Genomic DNA, 15403 nt, shown 5'->3' on the forward strand with positions numbered 1-15403 from the left:
TGTGCAGCTATTGTCCCTGGATCAGAGAGACGGACATCCATTTATTTACAGGGTAGCAACTATAGCAACAACCTGAGAATGAACTGGGAGCCTCCAGTTCTGTTCACGATTGTCAAATCGCCCTACAACTTAAGGTGCATCCACTCTACTCGTGTGGCTCGTGTACTTGAGACTTGCGAGCCTTAAGAGTAATGTAGACGGAGGGTGGCTCAGAGGGTTCGCCGCGAAACAGGCTTGCAAGCCGCCCGAGCCTATGGCTTGTCTGGCTCAGGCTGTTGTCGGTACATGAAAGGGCTTCGCGGTGAGCTGCGCGAATAGTGTGGACGGCAACAAGCATTGACCAGTTGGCTCGCTGCACTCATCCAGTTTGGTCTTGGTATTATTCTTTTTCTGTGGTGTGGACAACGGTTTTTCTTTTAAAGTGGAGGAGACCGACGATTTTACCATTACTCATAAATACGTATGAACAATATCCGGTGCTGTGGGATGCAACAAACTCCCAATGCAAAATAAAATTCAAAAAAGTGAAGTGTGGATTCCAGACCTCTGGGCGGATGTGGCCGAATTAAGAAAAGCTTGTTAGCCACTTACAGGAAAGTCCGCCAGAAGAAAAATGAGTCTGAGAAGTCTGGTGCTGAGGAAGTGAGAGCTCCAAATTGGTTCGCTTTCAAAGCGTTTGAATTTCTACACCGCAAATATCAGCTGCGGAAGACAATCGACACAGAGGTAAGTAAATATTTATTTTTGTAAATTTATAAAAACCTATTAACAAACTTAATGGGGTTCGGTCTCTCTAGGGTTCTGTCTTCAGGACGTTTTACCTGTCTCATCTTCAATTTTGGTCGCTGCTCATTTGTTTTTAAATTTTTCGTGTTATTTTATTATATACTATTAATCCAATCTTAAGATATTTTTTAGTATTTATTTTAGCTTACTACCATTTCTATTAGGAATATACCTAGTAATTGCTTATAGTTTTCAAATTTAAAAATTAAAGTTCTAATTGCGATAAAATTATAGGGTTTGTGGCAAAATGAGCTCTGAACGTCATAGAGGGGAAAGGAGGAAGTGAACTAACAGGATAGGAATACACACCAGGTCAACGTTGGCTACACAGCTAATAATAAAGATTTTTCTAACACAATATTTATTTGTATATTATGTTATTTGAGGAAATAAAAATACTAGGAATTATAGAAGGTAAAACTTCACATGTATAGGTAGTACATATGTGTGCAGTCAGGCAGACAGACTAGACCAAACAGAACAGTATTAAAAAACGTCTTGTAATTAAAAATCTGGGCTTTGGATTGAGCAATGTTTGCCATCCATTGCACCGAGGCAGTGAGGAACGTTCCATTTTATCTCCAAATCCTCTGCTACAAGCAACCACTCTTGTCTGCGGCATCTGCAAAAAAGTAAATAGAAACTAGTAACTCATAATAATATAATTACTAATAGCATTGACAGTAATGGACATACTAATAATTATGAACATAACTAATAATTAAAATCAATAAGATTGCGTAATAAAAGGTAGGTAATCATAACGAATATTCTGCGTTTCACTTACCAACTTATGTTCCCAGTTTTTTACTATTATCGTATATTCTCCTATTCCTGCATCCATTCTATTTTTTATATTACTTGCTTTGTTGTTTATATCAATCTATTGTCGTCGCTTTGTTTTAGGAGCCATTAAAATATGATTTGGAAGAACAGAGGGTTGCGGCCCTGGATACAAACGAAGGTACAGCGAGCCCTTGCGAAGAAATTAGTCAAGATGTCGATCATCAAACAACGCAAGGCAACTAACTACTAAGCACACTTGTGCTGCCAGGTACTCCATATCAGCAACTTCTGTCATTAGACATCGCGAAAGAGCAGAATGGGGCGCTGCTCGGAAAACACGGACTTGGAACGTGGTCAGATGATTGGGTGTCACTTGTCATAAGTGTACGCGAGGTTTCCACACTCAACATCCGTAAGTCCTCTGCTTCCGATGTGATCGTTAAGTGGAAACGCGAAGTGTCAAGTACAGCACAAAAGCGTACAGGTGCGACCTCGTCTGTTGACTGACAGACCACAGACAGTTCAAGAGGGTCGTCATGTGTAATAGGCAGACATCTATCCAGACCATCACACAGGAATTCCAAACTGCATTAGGGTCCACTGCAAGTACTAAGACAGTTCGGCGGGAGGTGAGAAAACTTCGGGTTCGTGGTCGAGTGGTTGCTCATACGCCACATATCACACCGGTAAATGCCAAACGACGCCTCACTTGGTGTAAGGAGCATAAATATTGTAAGATTGAACAGTGGAAAAACGGTACACAATGTGGCGATCCGATGGCAGGGTGTGGGTATGGCGAATGCCCGGTGAACGTAATCTGACAGCGTGTGTAGTACCAACAGTAAAATGCGGAGGCGATGGTGTGGGAGTATTTCTCATGGAGGGGGATTGCACTTCTTGTTGTTTGACGCGGCACTATCACAGCACACGTCCGCCCCCGGTAGCTGAGTGGTCAGCACGACAGACTGTCAATCCAAAGGGTCCGGGTTCGATTCCCGACCGGGTCGGAGATTTTCTCCTAATCATCATAATTTCATCCCCATCGACGCGCATCTCCGAATTGGCGTCAAATCGAAAGACTTGCACCAGGCGAAAGGTCTACCCGACGGGAGGCCCTCGTTACACGACATTTCATTTCATTTATCAGAGCACAGGCCTACATTGATGTTTGAAGCACCTTCTTGCTTCCCATTGTTGAAGAGCATTTCGGGGATGGAGACTGCATTTTTCAACACGAGCGAGCACCTGTTCATAATGCACGGCCTGTGGCGGAGTGGTTACACAACATCCCTGTAATGGACTGGCCTGCACAGTCCTGACCTGAATCCTATAGAACATCTTTGGGATGTTTTATAACGCCGACTTCGTGCCAGGCCTCACCGACCGACATCGATACTTCTCAGTGCAGCATTCCGTCAAGAACGGGCTGTCGTTCCCCAAGAAACCTTCCAGTACCTGATTGAACGTATGCCTGTGAGTGGAAGCTGTCAAGGCTGAGGGTGGGCCCGCACTATATTGAATTCCAGCATTACCGATGGTGGGCGTCACGAACTTGTAAGTCATTTTCAGCCAGGTGTCCTGATAGTTTTGATCACGTAGTGTATTTGCTTCACCTAGAAAAAACCGAGAAAAAGGGCCGAAGATCCTCGTATAGGAGAGGCTTATAATGCACTACAGACTACTTGATCTAAAACTAGACGAGTTTGACGCCTGCGGAGAGTACATAGCGAAATTCTAAGGTCCATGCGCAAAAGAAAACTTGCTTTTGTTAAAAAAGTTTTCGGACACGATTTTCAGTACAGAAAGTGGCTGTTCCGAACATTCTAGACTAAGTTCAGCCAACAGCGACTACAGTTGCTCATAGGATTCACCGATTCCTTCAGCTCAACGTGTTCATGCCCATGAGCAGATACAAAGCAACTTCAAACTACCTACTTCTGACAACACCGAACAAGGCTGTCCACATTTTCTGAATCTGCTTGATTTATTATAATTAAAAGTGGTAATCTTTGCGTTTGATTTTCTCATTCTTCAAATCTAAATGTTTTTATTTCTTTTACTTAACTGATCAATAAAAGTGCATTAATAACAAAATTTGTGTAATTTATTGACTTAACTTTACAAACTCAGAGTTGCCAGTAAGAGCTGCACATACTTCAGAAACAATGTTTGAAAACACTTGCTTGGTGATTTTAAAATAAAAAAAAAAAACTGAGGCTAAATAGGAATCGCCAGTTGCTAGGTATCTGAGCGTAAGCGCCAACCGCTCAGTAACTGGTACAGCTTTCCGAAATTTGCTGTCAGCCTTTGATATTTCCGGTCCAACCAAATTTATCTGATGCGGACATACGGCAAAATGTCTTGAAACGTATATTTCCAACATCAGTCGTCTATCAAATCACTCCCACTACTTTTTTCTGCTTCTGAAACTGTGATCATTCATCACCTGCGTTTTCTTGGGTCTTAGTAGCGTCTATTTTCTTCCTCAGCTAAAAGGCGCGCCACAAGGAAGCTGGCACTTGCTATAACCACTTCATCCATTTTTAAATTAGGACACTGGCACTGGTCACGACTGCGAGTACAGTGCGGATCCTCAAGAGCCAAAGTTTATCAAGCAATTGGAGTAGTGCCGACGGAGATAGAAGCAGCACGAGCGCAAGTCAGACAAGTTTGACAAGATTCCGACAGACGAGTATGACGAGCACAAATCTGGCGAGCACGAGTAGTGGGGACGCACCTTTACAGTGCCAGTTTAAACAGTAAATTGCAGACAACGCTTGAGGGTGGCAAGGTAACATTTTATGTGAGGCATCGTTACTTCACAGGTTTTCTTAAATTAGTTACTGTCTTCCTGTATCTTCGTTATTTGTCCCTTGTCTAGCCTTTGTTGACGTCTGGTTCACCTTAGTGTTTCCTTCCCCTGGGTTTTGCGCGGTACTCCATCTCTGATACACAATAATGTAGATCTGCCTATTCGAGGAGAAAGGGACTGACGCCCTAGTAGTTTGGTCCCTTTTATCATCCATCCAACCAAACAAATTAGTTACAAAAGTGCTACAAAACGGATGAGCACAGTTGTTGGTACGGCAATCATACTGTTTGCGCAAACTGGACAGTGTCGCCCCCTCCTATTACTTTACTTCAGTTACATATCGAGACGGATGAGATAACTAGTAGGTCTCGATTTCCCATAGTCTTAGCGGGAATACGGAATTAAGCTGTGAGCATTCATTGATGAAACTGAGACGATGGATATGGATGAAAACAGTATGTGGAATTCTGGGTCGGTCCGGAAGACTAGAACGAATAGCCTAGTGGTAAGGCGACCTCGCGTAGTTAGTAGGAAATCAGTTGGAGTACCGCACTGGAGCAAATTTTCACGTCACCAATACATGGACCTACTGTACTGCTGTCATTGAGCATCAAACGTAAGTGTGTTTGCTGTTGGAAAGTAATAAAGATAAGATTTGGATTTCACCGGGCGTATTGTATTTGATTTCCAGAAGTGCAGTGGCGGCTTTGAATTGAGATGGGGCCACAACCTGTAGGTAACAGATACATATTTAACAATTCGTTAATATAATGTTGTTGCTTTTCATGCGTTATCGACTGGGAGACTAGAGTTATTACATGTATACGAAAGAGTGAATATTTCTAATTCAAATCATCCAGCTAGTTCGCCATCCCCCCCCCCCCCCCCCCCCCAAGGGGTCCACAACTCTTTTGTGGATACGTGCGTAGCGAGCACAGGACCCCGAGCTAATGTGGCCCTCCTTCCTTTCCGGGCTGCATTCCTTCCCCATCCCCCATCTCTCTCCCCCCCCCTTTCCTCCACCTCTTTCCTTGCCTTTCTCCACCTCTGGTAGTATGTTTTGTGCCTACATCTGGAGACGGACGCTCGAAAAATGTAAAACACTTTCTCTCTTTGCTTTCTCTGCTGGCAAGTCTTTGTCCTTCCTTTGGCCCCTCACCCTGTGTGTGTCTGAAAGCCGACCCACGCATTCCCATGCATAGCCAGTGATGGGGTAACGCGTAATTCCCCACCACGGGTAGACAGGTAGGACACGCATGTACCCCTGGTAACGGCCAGGCCCAAGGAGGGGTGATTACCCGAGCTGATACCTTCCGAAAGTGCCGATTGGTCCCTCTGTCCGTTTCTCAGGAGGTGTGAACAATCACCTAAGGCGGGAGTGCTCTCAGGTAGGGCCTCCACAAGGAAGGAGCGCGCCATCGGAGACGCTGGTAATCATGGGGGATACTTCCTCAATGGTTTCCTCATCATCTATTATGTCTGCTCACAAACGTAAGTTCAATGAGTCTCAGCCACACGGTTCTTCCATCGTTGCCACAGTTCCTTGTTTCTCGGTCTGTCGAAGGTCAAGACTTCTCCACAGTCAACCCTTTCGTTATTCAGAAGGGCGTCGACGCCATTGCAGGTCCTGTAATCTTGTTTCCGATTACGAAATGGCACCTTGTTGTTAGAAACAGTCGGTGCCCTACAGACACAAATATTGCTGTGAACTCCACTGCTATACACCTTCCCTGTCCAGGTGGAAGAACACCGCACTTAAAATCTATCACGTGGGGTCGTTCATACACACTCGCTTAACGGATTGTCCGACGAGGAAATTCAAATCTACCTGTCTGATCAGGGCGTCACGGCTTTTCGAGTCGTGAAAAGGGTTGACAAGAACATCGTTCCAACCCGTACTGTCTTCTTAACATTTGACAGAGTTCAACTCCCATTGAACATAAAAGTGGGCTATGAGATAATTTCCATTCGCCCTTACATCCCAAACCCTACACGTTGCTATCGGTGTCAGCAGTTCAATCATACCAGCCAGTCCTGTTCCAATCCGGCCAAATGTGTTACATGTGGCAAGGATGCCGATGAGGGTGCTTGTCCATCTCCATCCTCTCATTGCATCAACTGTATGGGTGACCACGCTGCTTCCTCTAGAGACTGTGCATTTTTAAAGACCAACGGCTCATTCAGGAAATCAGAGTGAAGGAAAAGGTGTCGACCTTTGCTGCTGGAAAGTTATTCCCCTGTCAAAAGCCCACTGTGCCTCACACAGGTAAATACAGCACTGTCCTTGCCTCTCCTCAACCAATGAAGGAGGCACCCACTCAGACTTGTGATCTCACCTTTAGTGACACAGTCGTCAGATAGGCCAGCGCAAAGATCGCCTGTTCAACCTCCCCACTCTCACCTGCTCACTCCATGGCTCACCCTTCATTGGGTTCTGCTAAATCTCGAGCCCCAAAATCAGACACCCGGACTTCCAAAAAAGAGCCTACTCGTGAATATTTTTTACGTACCCCAACTTCACAACCATCGGTTCATCCTCCATCTCAACGTTCTGTTTCCAAAAAGGCAAAACGTTTCCAAAAAGGCAAATACGTTTCCAAAAAGGCAAATACGTTTCCAAAAAGGCAAATACGTTTCCAAAAAGGCAAATACGTTTCCAAAAAGGCAAATAAGAAACACAGTTCTTCTCCTTCACCACCATGGCGTGTGTCATCTACAGCACCGCCTGGCGGTAACCACCCTCGGGCGACTTCTGTGTCTCTGAGGCGCAGTGGTGGTGGCCGATCAACCATCCGATCGCTGGTGGCAGGAGCTGCTCCCGAACAACCTATGGATCAGGATCTTCTGCCTTCAGCTGAATGCTGTTCCACGCTGTCGGTCGCAAGCTCTGAGCAGTCGTTGAGTTGAGGGCAACCCTGGTCACATTCTTAAATTTTCTGTCCACCCTATGTCCATTATCCATTGGAATATCCGCGGCATTCGAGCCAATCAGGATGAATTGTCGATCCTCTTAAGATCGTACTCACCGGTCATCTTCTGTCTTCAGGAAACAAAGCTGCGTCCCCACGACCGCTTTTCGCCCTGCGGGTCCAGGTGTTAGAATAGGCCCGCGGTATTCCTGCTTGTCGTAAGAGGCGACTAAAAGGAGTCTCAAACTTTTCGGCCTTATTTGACGGTCCCCTGTTGGGTTTGACCTCCATCTCTCAAAATTTTCCGAAGAGCGAGCCGATTGGGGAAGGGCGCCTTACTTGGTGCATTGTGTCCATCTTGCGATCAGACCTTTCGCCAGCTTATACACCGTTGAACTGCAGTCCTGTCCGCTCTCCATCTCTTGGGCATGACTCTGTTTCTGCGTGCAGATAACACCTTGCACTGTGCAGTGCCTCTTTCTGCACCGACGGCGACCATGGACCACGTGTTACCTAACATCCAGCACGGTAGCCAGTCCGTTTTGGTGGGGCCGCCATGTACCCTGTTGGTTGTAGCCCCCTGACAACGCAGGGATCGCTCTACTGATACCTGCGCCGTTAACTCCCCAAGTATGCCAGGAGTAGGTGCCTATCCTCCTGGGGCATCGGGACTCCCGGCAACAGCCATCCTGCCAGGTGGCTCTTGCCGTGGCTGGGTGGCGCCCGTGGGGAGGGCCCTTGGTCGGAGTAGGTGGCATCACGGTGGATGACCCGCAATGAAGCGTGGTACATCGTCTCTCGCTAGTGGCCAGCCGCCAGCAGTCTCCAAGCGTTCTTGGGCTCAGTTTAACGATCAGAAGTACGATCCGAAAACGTTCCCCTCCCTAGCCACACCGTGGTAGGAACGTAGGTCTCAGGATGCCAGTAGCAGTTATTCGCCCCCGCTTCTTAGCTTGTACGAGGGTTGATGGGGAGTCTTTTCTCTCCACAAAGCCTCAGTTCTTCGTCGAGTATTTAGAGGACAAGTTTGGGGAGGTGGAGGGCTTGTCAAAAATGCGCTCTGGGTCAGTCCTGATACAAACGGCATCTTCTGCCCAGTCACGACGGTTACTCGCTTGTGACAAGTTGGGGGATGTTGCCATTACGATCACACCCCATAAGAGTTTAAATATGGTCCAGGGAGTTATTTACCTTAGGGATCTCCTTTTTGCAGTCTGATGAAGAGCGGCGCGCCAATTTAGAGCCCTGAGGTGTACATTTCGTCCGGCGCGTTCATCGGGGTCCGAAGGAAAATCGGGTTGCTACCGGTGCCTTCATCTTGGCCTTCGAAGGGGATACATTACCGGAAAAAGTCAAGGTGATGGTCTACCAATGTGATGTTAAGCCCTATATCCCTCCATGATGCGGTGCTTTAAGTGCTGGAAGTTCGGCCATATGTCTTCTCGCTGCACTTCCAGCCTCACATGTCGAGATTGCGGATTCCCATCACATCCCAATTCTCCATGTGCCCCGCCTCCCATCTGTGTCAACTGTGGGGAGCACCATTCACCTTGCTCGCCAGACTGCCGAATTTTCCAGAAAGAGCGTAAAATCATGGAACACACGACCCTGGACCGACTAACCTATATTGAGGCCAAAGAGGAAATATGACCGACTCCATCCTGTGAGAATGACATCTTCCTATGCTGCTGCTACAACACCTGTGCTAGCCCCGTCTGTTTCTCCAATTGTGGCTGGATCGAGAGCTCTACCCACCGGGTTGCTCCTGCGCCACCTACCTCAGGAGCAACACCATCCCACCCATCGGGGACGTCCGTTCCCACTTCTAAGCCAGAGAAGTGTCCAACTTCTTCGGCTTCTCACCCTCCCAAGGGGTCCCTTGGGTCCCTCCCTTCTCAGGTTTCCGCCAGCGAGAAGCCTGACGACCGACAATGGCGTAAGTGCCTGCAATCAGCTGGTCGTAGGGCTTCACGATCCTCCTCTGTCCCGGAGACTGAATTGGTGAAGCCCTCCCAGCCGGTGCGACACAAGGAACGGCGTGAGAAACCCAAGAAGAGCTCTCAGCCCAAGGAACTCGCGGTGGCAGCCATCCCACCGCGACCTTCCAGCTCTGCGTGTGAGGATGCGGTGGAGATTCTGGCGTCTGCTGAGGACCTCGATCTCGCCGGTCCATCAGACGCCATGGAAAGCACTATCACAGGTGCTAAATCGGAGGCAGCAGGTGACCCAGCGGCGTAATCTCCCTTCCCAGTCCCGTCAAGCCTTTCTCAGCCATGGACAACACCATCCTCCAGTGGAACTGCAGCGGTTTCTTCCACCATCTAGCTGAGCTCCGCCAACTTATCAGCCTTCACCCTTTCCTCTGCATTGCTCTGCAGGAAACTTGGTTTCCAGCAAAGTGAACCCCCGCCCTCCATGGCTATCGGGGTTATTATAAGAACCGGGCAGCTTATGAAAGGGTGTCTGGTGGCGTCTGCATATATGTCCTGTACTCTCTTCACAGCGAGTCTGTACCGCTCCACACACCTTTAGAAGCTGTCGCTGTTTGGGTGTGGACGCCACAGGCTGTTACCGTCTGCAGTCTTGACCTTCCACCGGATGGTGATGTCGCGCAGCATGTCCTGGCTGCTCTGATAGCTCAATTGCCTCCACCTTACCTGTTACTGGGCGACTTTAACGCACATAACCATCTGTGGGGTGGGTCAGTGGCAACAGGTCGAGGCGCCATCGTTGAGCATTTATTGGCACAGCTCGATCTTAAATGATAGTGCCTTCACACACTTCAGTGTGGCGCATGGCACATACTTTTCCATTGACCTTTCCATCTGTAGCCCTAGCCTCTTACCGTCTGTCCAATGGAGAGTGCATGACGACCTGTGTGGTAGTGACCACTTTCCGATCTTTTTTCACTGCCACAGCGTCACTCTTCTGGGCACCCTAGCAGATGGGCTATGAATCAGGCAGACTGGGACTTGTTCTCCTCCACTGCCGCTATTGAGCCTCTCTCTAACGATGCCATTGATGCAGTGGTTCAATCGGTCACCACCGGCATCGTTACTGCCGCCGAATCTGCCATTGCCCGTTCTTCTGGGTCCTTTCGGCGGCGGACTATGCCTTGGTGGTCGCCTGATATCGCTGAAGCGATTAAAGCTCGCCGGCGGGCGCTCCAGCGTCACAAGCGACATCCCTCAATCGACCACCTTATCGCCTTCAAACGGCTGCGTGCGCGAGCCCGCTGCATTATCCGCCAACGCAAAGCAGGAGTGCTGGGGAGCGGTATGTGTCCACCATTGGCCTCCATGTCACTCCATCGCAGGTCTGGGCCAAGATTCGCCGCCTCTATGGCTATCGGACCCCTGTCAGTGTCCCTGCGCTCTCACTGAATGGAGCAGTTTGTACTGACTCCGACGTCATTGCAAACCGCTTGGCAGAGCACTTTGCTATGAATTCCGCTTCTCCCAACTACCCCTTGGGCTTCCACTCCATTAAGGGCGGATAGAACGTCGGAGTCTTTCTTTTCGCACTCACCATCCTGAATTGTACAATGTTCCATTCAGTGAGTGGGAATTTCGAAGTGCCCTCGCCGCTTGTCCTGAAACCACTCCTGGGCCAGATAGCATCCACTCTCAGATGCTGAAACACCTTTCAGTGGACTGCCAGCGTCGCCTCCTCGATCTTTACAACCGCATTTGGGTCGAGGGTGAGTTTCCGTGTAGTGGCGGGAAAGTCTTGTTGTCCCCATTCTGAAACCAGGGAAGAACCCTTTGGAGGTGGACAGCTACCGTCCCATTAGCCTCACCAACGTTCTTTGCAAGTTGCTTGAACGGATGGTGAGCCGGCGCTTGAATTGGGTACTGGAGTCTCGAGGCCTTCTGGCTCTGTCTCAGGATGGGTTCCGTAAAGGCCGCTCCGCCGCCGACAATCTGGTGAGCTTGGAGTCGGCCATCCGTACTGCCTTTGCCCGCCGTCAGCATCTGGTTGCTGTCTTTTTCGACATGCGGAAGGCGTATGATACGACATGGCGTCATCACATCCTTTCTACGCTTCATGGATGCGGTCTTCGGGGCCCTCTGCCGATCTATATCCGCAATTTTCTGTCGTATCGTACCTTCCGCGTGCACGTCGCGGCCTCATATAGTTCCTCCCAAGTCCAGGAGAACGGTGGGCCACAGGGTTCTGTTCTCAGTGTGTGTCTGTTTTTAATAGCTATTAACGGGCTCGCTGCGGCCGTGGGAAATACTGTCTCCGCTTCGCTGTATGCTGACTACTTCTGCCTTTACTACAGCTCTATTGGCATTGTAGCTGCTGAACATCAGCTACAGGGCGCAATCCGCAAGGCGCAGTCATGGGCTGTAGCGCATGGTTTTCAGTTTTCCGCAGCCAAGACCTGCGTTATGCATTTCTGCCGGCGACGCACTGTTCACCCGGAGCCGCGGCTTTATCTTGACGGCGAGCTTCTTAAAGTGGTGTAGTCACATAGGTTTTTGGGGATGGTTTTTGATGCCCGGTTGACTTGGCTGCCTCATATACGGCAGCTTAAACAGGCGTGTTGGCGGCATCTAAATGCTATGCGATGCCTGAGCCACACCAGGTGGGGCGCCGACCGATCTTCTCTCCTACAGCTTTACCAGGCGTTAATCCACTCCCGTCTGGACTACGGGAGTCTAGCTTATGGCTCAGCATCCGCATCTGCGTTGCGGATTCTGGACCCAGTCCTCCACAGCGGGATACGCCTTGCCACTGGTGCCTTCCGAACCAGCCCTGTGGACAGCATACTTGTGGAGGCAGGTGTCCCTCTACTGCGGTTACGACGCCAACAATTACTGGCTGTTTATGTTGCCCATGTTTTTAGCTTGCCCGGGCATCCAAATTATCGTGTCCTCTTCCCGCAGTCAGTCGTTCATCTGCCAGAACGTCGGCCCCGGTTGGGTTGTCCGATCGCCGTACGTGTCAAACAGCTTCTTTCCTGGCTTGGGTGTTTCCCTGTTCCACCTACTTTCCGGGCCGCTCTACGTACACCCACATGGTGTGTGCCTCGCCCTTGCCTTCGGCTCGACTTGGCACGTGGCCCGAAGGACTCAGTCCCTCCGGAGGCCTTCCGACGCCGCTTTTATTCCATCCTGGCCACGTATCAGGGCTCTGGCGTTGTCTACACCGACGGTTCGATGGTTGCTGGTCTAGTCGGTTTTGCACTAACTCTAGGGGACCATTCTGAACAACGTTCGTTGCCGGCTGGCTGCAGTGTTTACACTGCTGAGCTGTTCGCCATCTTTCGTGCCCTAGAGTATATCCGCTCCTGCTCAGGTGAGTCCTTCGTTATCTGTAGCGATTCCCTGAGCGGTTTACGAGCTCTCGACCAGTGTTTCCCTCGTTCTCGTCTGGTGATGGCTATCCAGGAGTCCCTGCATACTCCCGCCCGTAGCGGCAGGTCTGTGGTCTTTGTTTGGACCCCAGGCCATGTTGGTATACCCGGCAATGAAACTGTTGAGCGCCTGGCGAAAGAGGCCACCAGTGCGCCATCTCTGGAGATTGGCCTCCTGGCGGCTGATTTGCGGGCAGTCTTACGCCGCAAAGTTCTCTCGTTTCGGGATGCTGAATGGCGCGGTCTAACCACCCCTAACAAACTCCGTGCCGTCAAGGACACGACGACTGTGTGGCGGTCATCCATGCGAGTCAACCGCACCGACTCGGTCGTCCTTTGTCGGCTCCTCATTGGCCACACCCGACTCACGCACAGTTATTTACTGTGTCGTGAGGATCCCCCTCTTTGTCGTTGTGGGGCGTCCTTGACGGTGGTCGATATTCTGTCGGAGTGCGCCCTTTTAACCGTGCTCAGGCAGACTTTTGCAATGCCTGACACGCTCTCTGCTCTTTTATCAGATGACTCTGCCGTGGTGGACTTGGTTTTGTGTTTTATTCGGGCAGGGGGTTTTTATCCTTTAATCTGAGTTTTTTTTTTTTTTAAGTGTTGATTCTGGCTTTTAGCCTCTGATTTTAAACTGAGTTTTTAAAGTGTTCTTGGTGGTTGGCTTTTCCTCTTTTTCTCTACGGTCGGCCAACCACCGTCACACTGTGTGTTTTAATTTGTTTTGTCTGGTCTCTGTCAGAGTATTTCATGTCCTGTTTCGTCTGCTGTCTTTCTTGTTGTTCGTTTTTTATTCTCTTCGGGTGGTTTTAGTTTTTATGGAACAAGGGACCAATGACCATAGTAGTCTGGTCCCTTTAATCCCACAAACCAACCAACCAACCAACCAACCCACGACCGCTTTGTTTCCCCCATTTTCAACCAGTCCGATTTGATCTCCCCTCTGTTGAAGGCACTCCAGCACATGGGACTCACGATTCTTCTCCATGATACTCTCCATTATTACCCAATCCCCTTAAACACTTCCTTCCAAGCTGTCGCTATCAGTCTTTCCCTTTCTGGATACACCTTCTCTCTTTGTACTGTCTATATTCCATTGTCCACACCAATGGCACGAGCTGATCTCCTTCATCTTCTTGGTCAGCTTCCGCCCCCCCCCCCCCTATTTGCTGGTTGGGGACTTTAATGCCCACCACCCGCTTTGGGGATCTCCGCATCCTTGTTCGCATGGCTCACTATTGATAGACGTCTTCCACCAAGCGTATCTTGTTTGCCTCAACACTGGGGACCCTACGTTTTTGTCTGCCTCCACGACAAAATTCTCTCATTTGGACCTTTCGGTCGGTACTGTTTCGCTAGCACGGCGCTTCGAATGGTTCGCTTTTGCTGATACACACTCAAGTGACCACTTTCCATGTGTCCTTACGTTGCAGTCACAGCTTCCATATATGCGCCCGAGACGCTAGAAGTTTGCCCAAGCCGATTGTACACTTTTTTTCGTCTCTAGCGACATTCGATTACCGTCACTTTCCTAGCGTCGACGATAAAGGTCACTCATATTACAGAAGTTATTCTTACAGCCGCGGAACGTTCAATACCTCGCACCTCCGAATTGCCCCGGCGCCCCCCACTTCCTTGGTGGAACGAGGCTTTCCGTGACGCAATACGTGAGCGGCGTCGTGCTCTTCGCGTTTTCAGACACCATCCTACTTTCGCCAGCTGTATCCGCTATAAGCAGTTCCGTGCGCGATGCCGTCGCGTCATCCGCGATAGCAAGAAGACAAGCTGGGACTTCTTTACTAGCTCATTTAAGATAGCTACTCAAACTGGTGGTACTAATGTGCATTTCGTGCAACTGTTTCAGTAGCCCATTACAAACAGTATTGTAAGGTGCTTAAAAATGTTATTAGCAAGGCAAAAAGTATGTGGTATGCAAATAGAACAGCTAATGTTGCTTCAATTATCATACGATAGTCTGCGTTACCTCCTTCGCCTTTACAATCGTATTTGGACCAACAGTACTTTTCCCAGATGGCGGAAATCCATCGTCGTTCCTGTTCCGAAACCTGGAAAGGACAAACATCTCCCGTCTAGCTATCACCCTATTTCACTCGAGAGTAGTGTATGTAAGGTTTTGGAGCGTTTGGTGAATTGCCGTTTAGCTTGGTGGCTGGAGTCCTGAAGCCCTTTAACACTTTCCCAATGCGATTTCCGAAAGCATCGTTCTGCAGTTGACCATCTTGTTGCTCTCTCCATACACAATTTTCTCCGGAAACGCCAAACAGTAGCAATATTTTTTGATCTGGAGAGAGAATACGATAGCTGTTGGAGGACAGGTATCCTCCGCACACTGTTCTCTTGGGGCTTACGCGGTCGGTTGCCTCTTCTTCGCGAATTTATGGCACAGAGCACATTTAAAGTGCGGGTGAACACTACTCTCTCCTGTACTTTCTCCCAAGAAAACTGGGTACCCCAGGGCTCTCTGCTAAGCGTTGTACTGTTTGCCATTGCCATAAATCCGATTATGGATTGTCTCCTTCCCTTTGTTTCAGGCTCACCCTTTGAGGACGATTTTGCGATATTCTACAGCTCTCAACGGACAAGCCTTTTGGAACGACGTCTTCAAGGATGTCTAGATCGCCTCCAATCTTGGAACATCGAAACCGGCTTCCGCTTTTCTCCTAGTAAGACCGTTTGTGTTAATTTTTGGTATCGTAAAGAGTTTCTTCTGCCTTCCTTACATGT

The 15403-nt window shown here is 49.0% G+C and overlaps 1 protein-coding gene across 1 annotated transcript in view; it reads left to right on the top strand.

Annotated features, from left to right (window-relative positions):
• The window catches only part of LOC126335846 (uncharacterized), a 70372-nt gene that overhangs the window by 16286 nt on the left and 38683 nt on the right, over positions 1–15403 (top strand). Inside the window, 2 exon segments of the mRNA XM_049999316.1 lie at positions 543–726; positions 3190–3291. Of these exon segments, the coding sequence (XP_049855273.1) occupies positions 543–726; positions 3190–3291 (286 nt within the window).

This window comes from Schistocerca gregaria, chromosome 2, assembly GCF_023897955.1.
Source record: "Schistocerca gregaria isolate iqSchGreg1 chromosome 2, iqSchGreg1.2, whole genome shotgun sequence".
NCBI classification, from domain to species: Eukaryota; Metazoa; Arthropoda; class Insecta; order Orthoptera; family Acrididae; genus Schistocerca; species Schistocerca gregaria.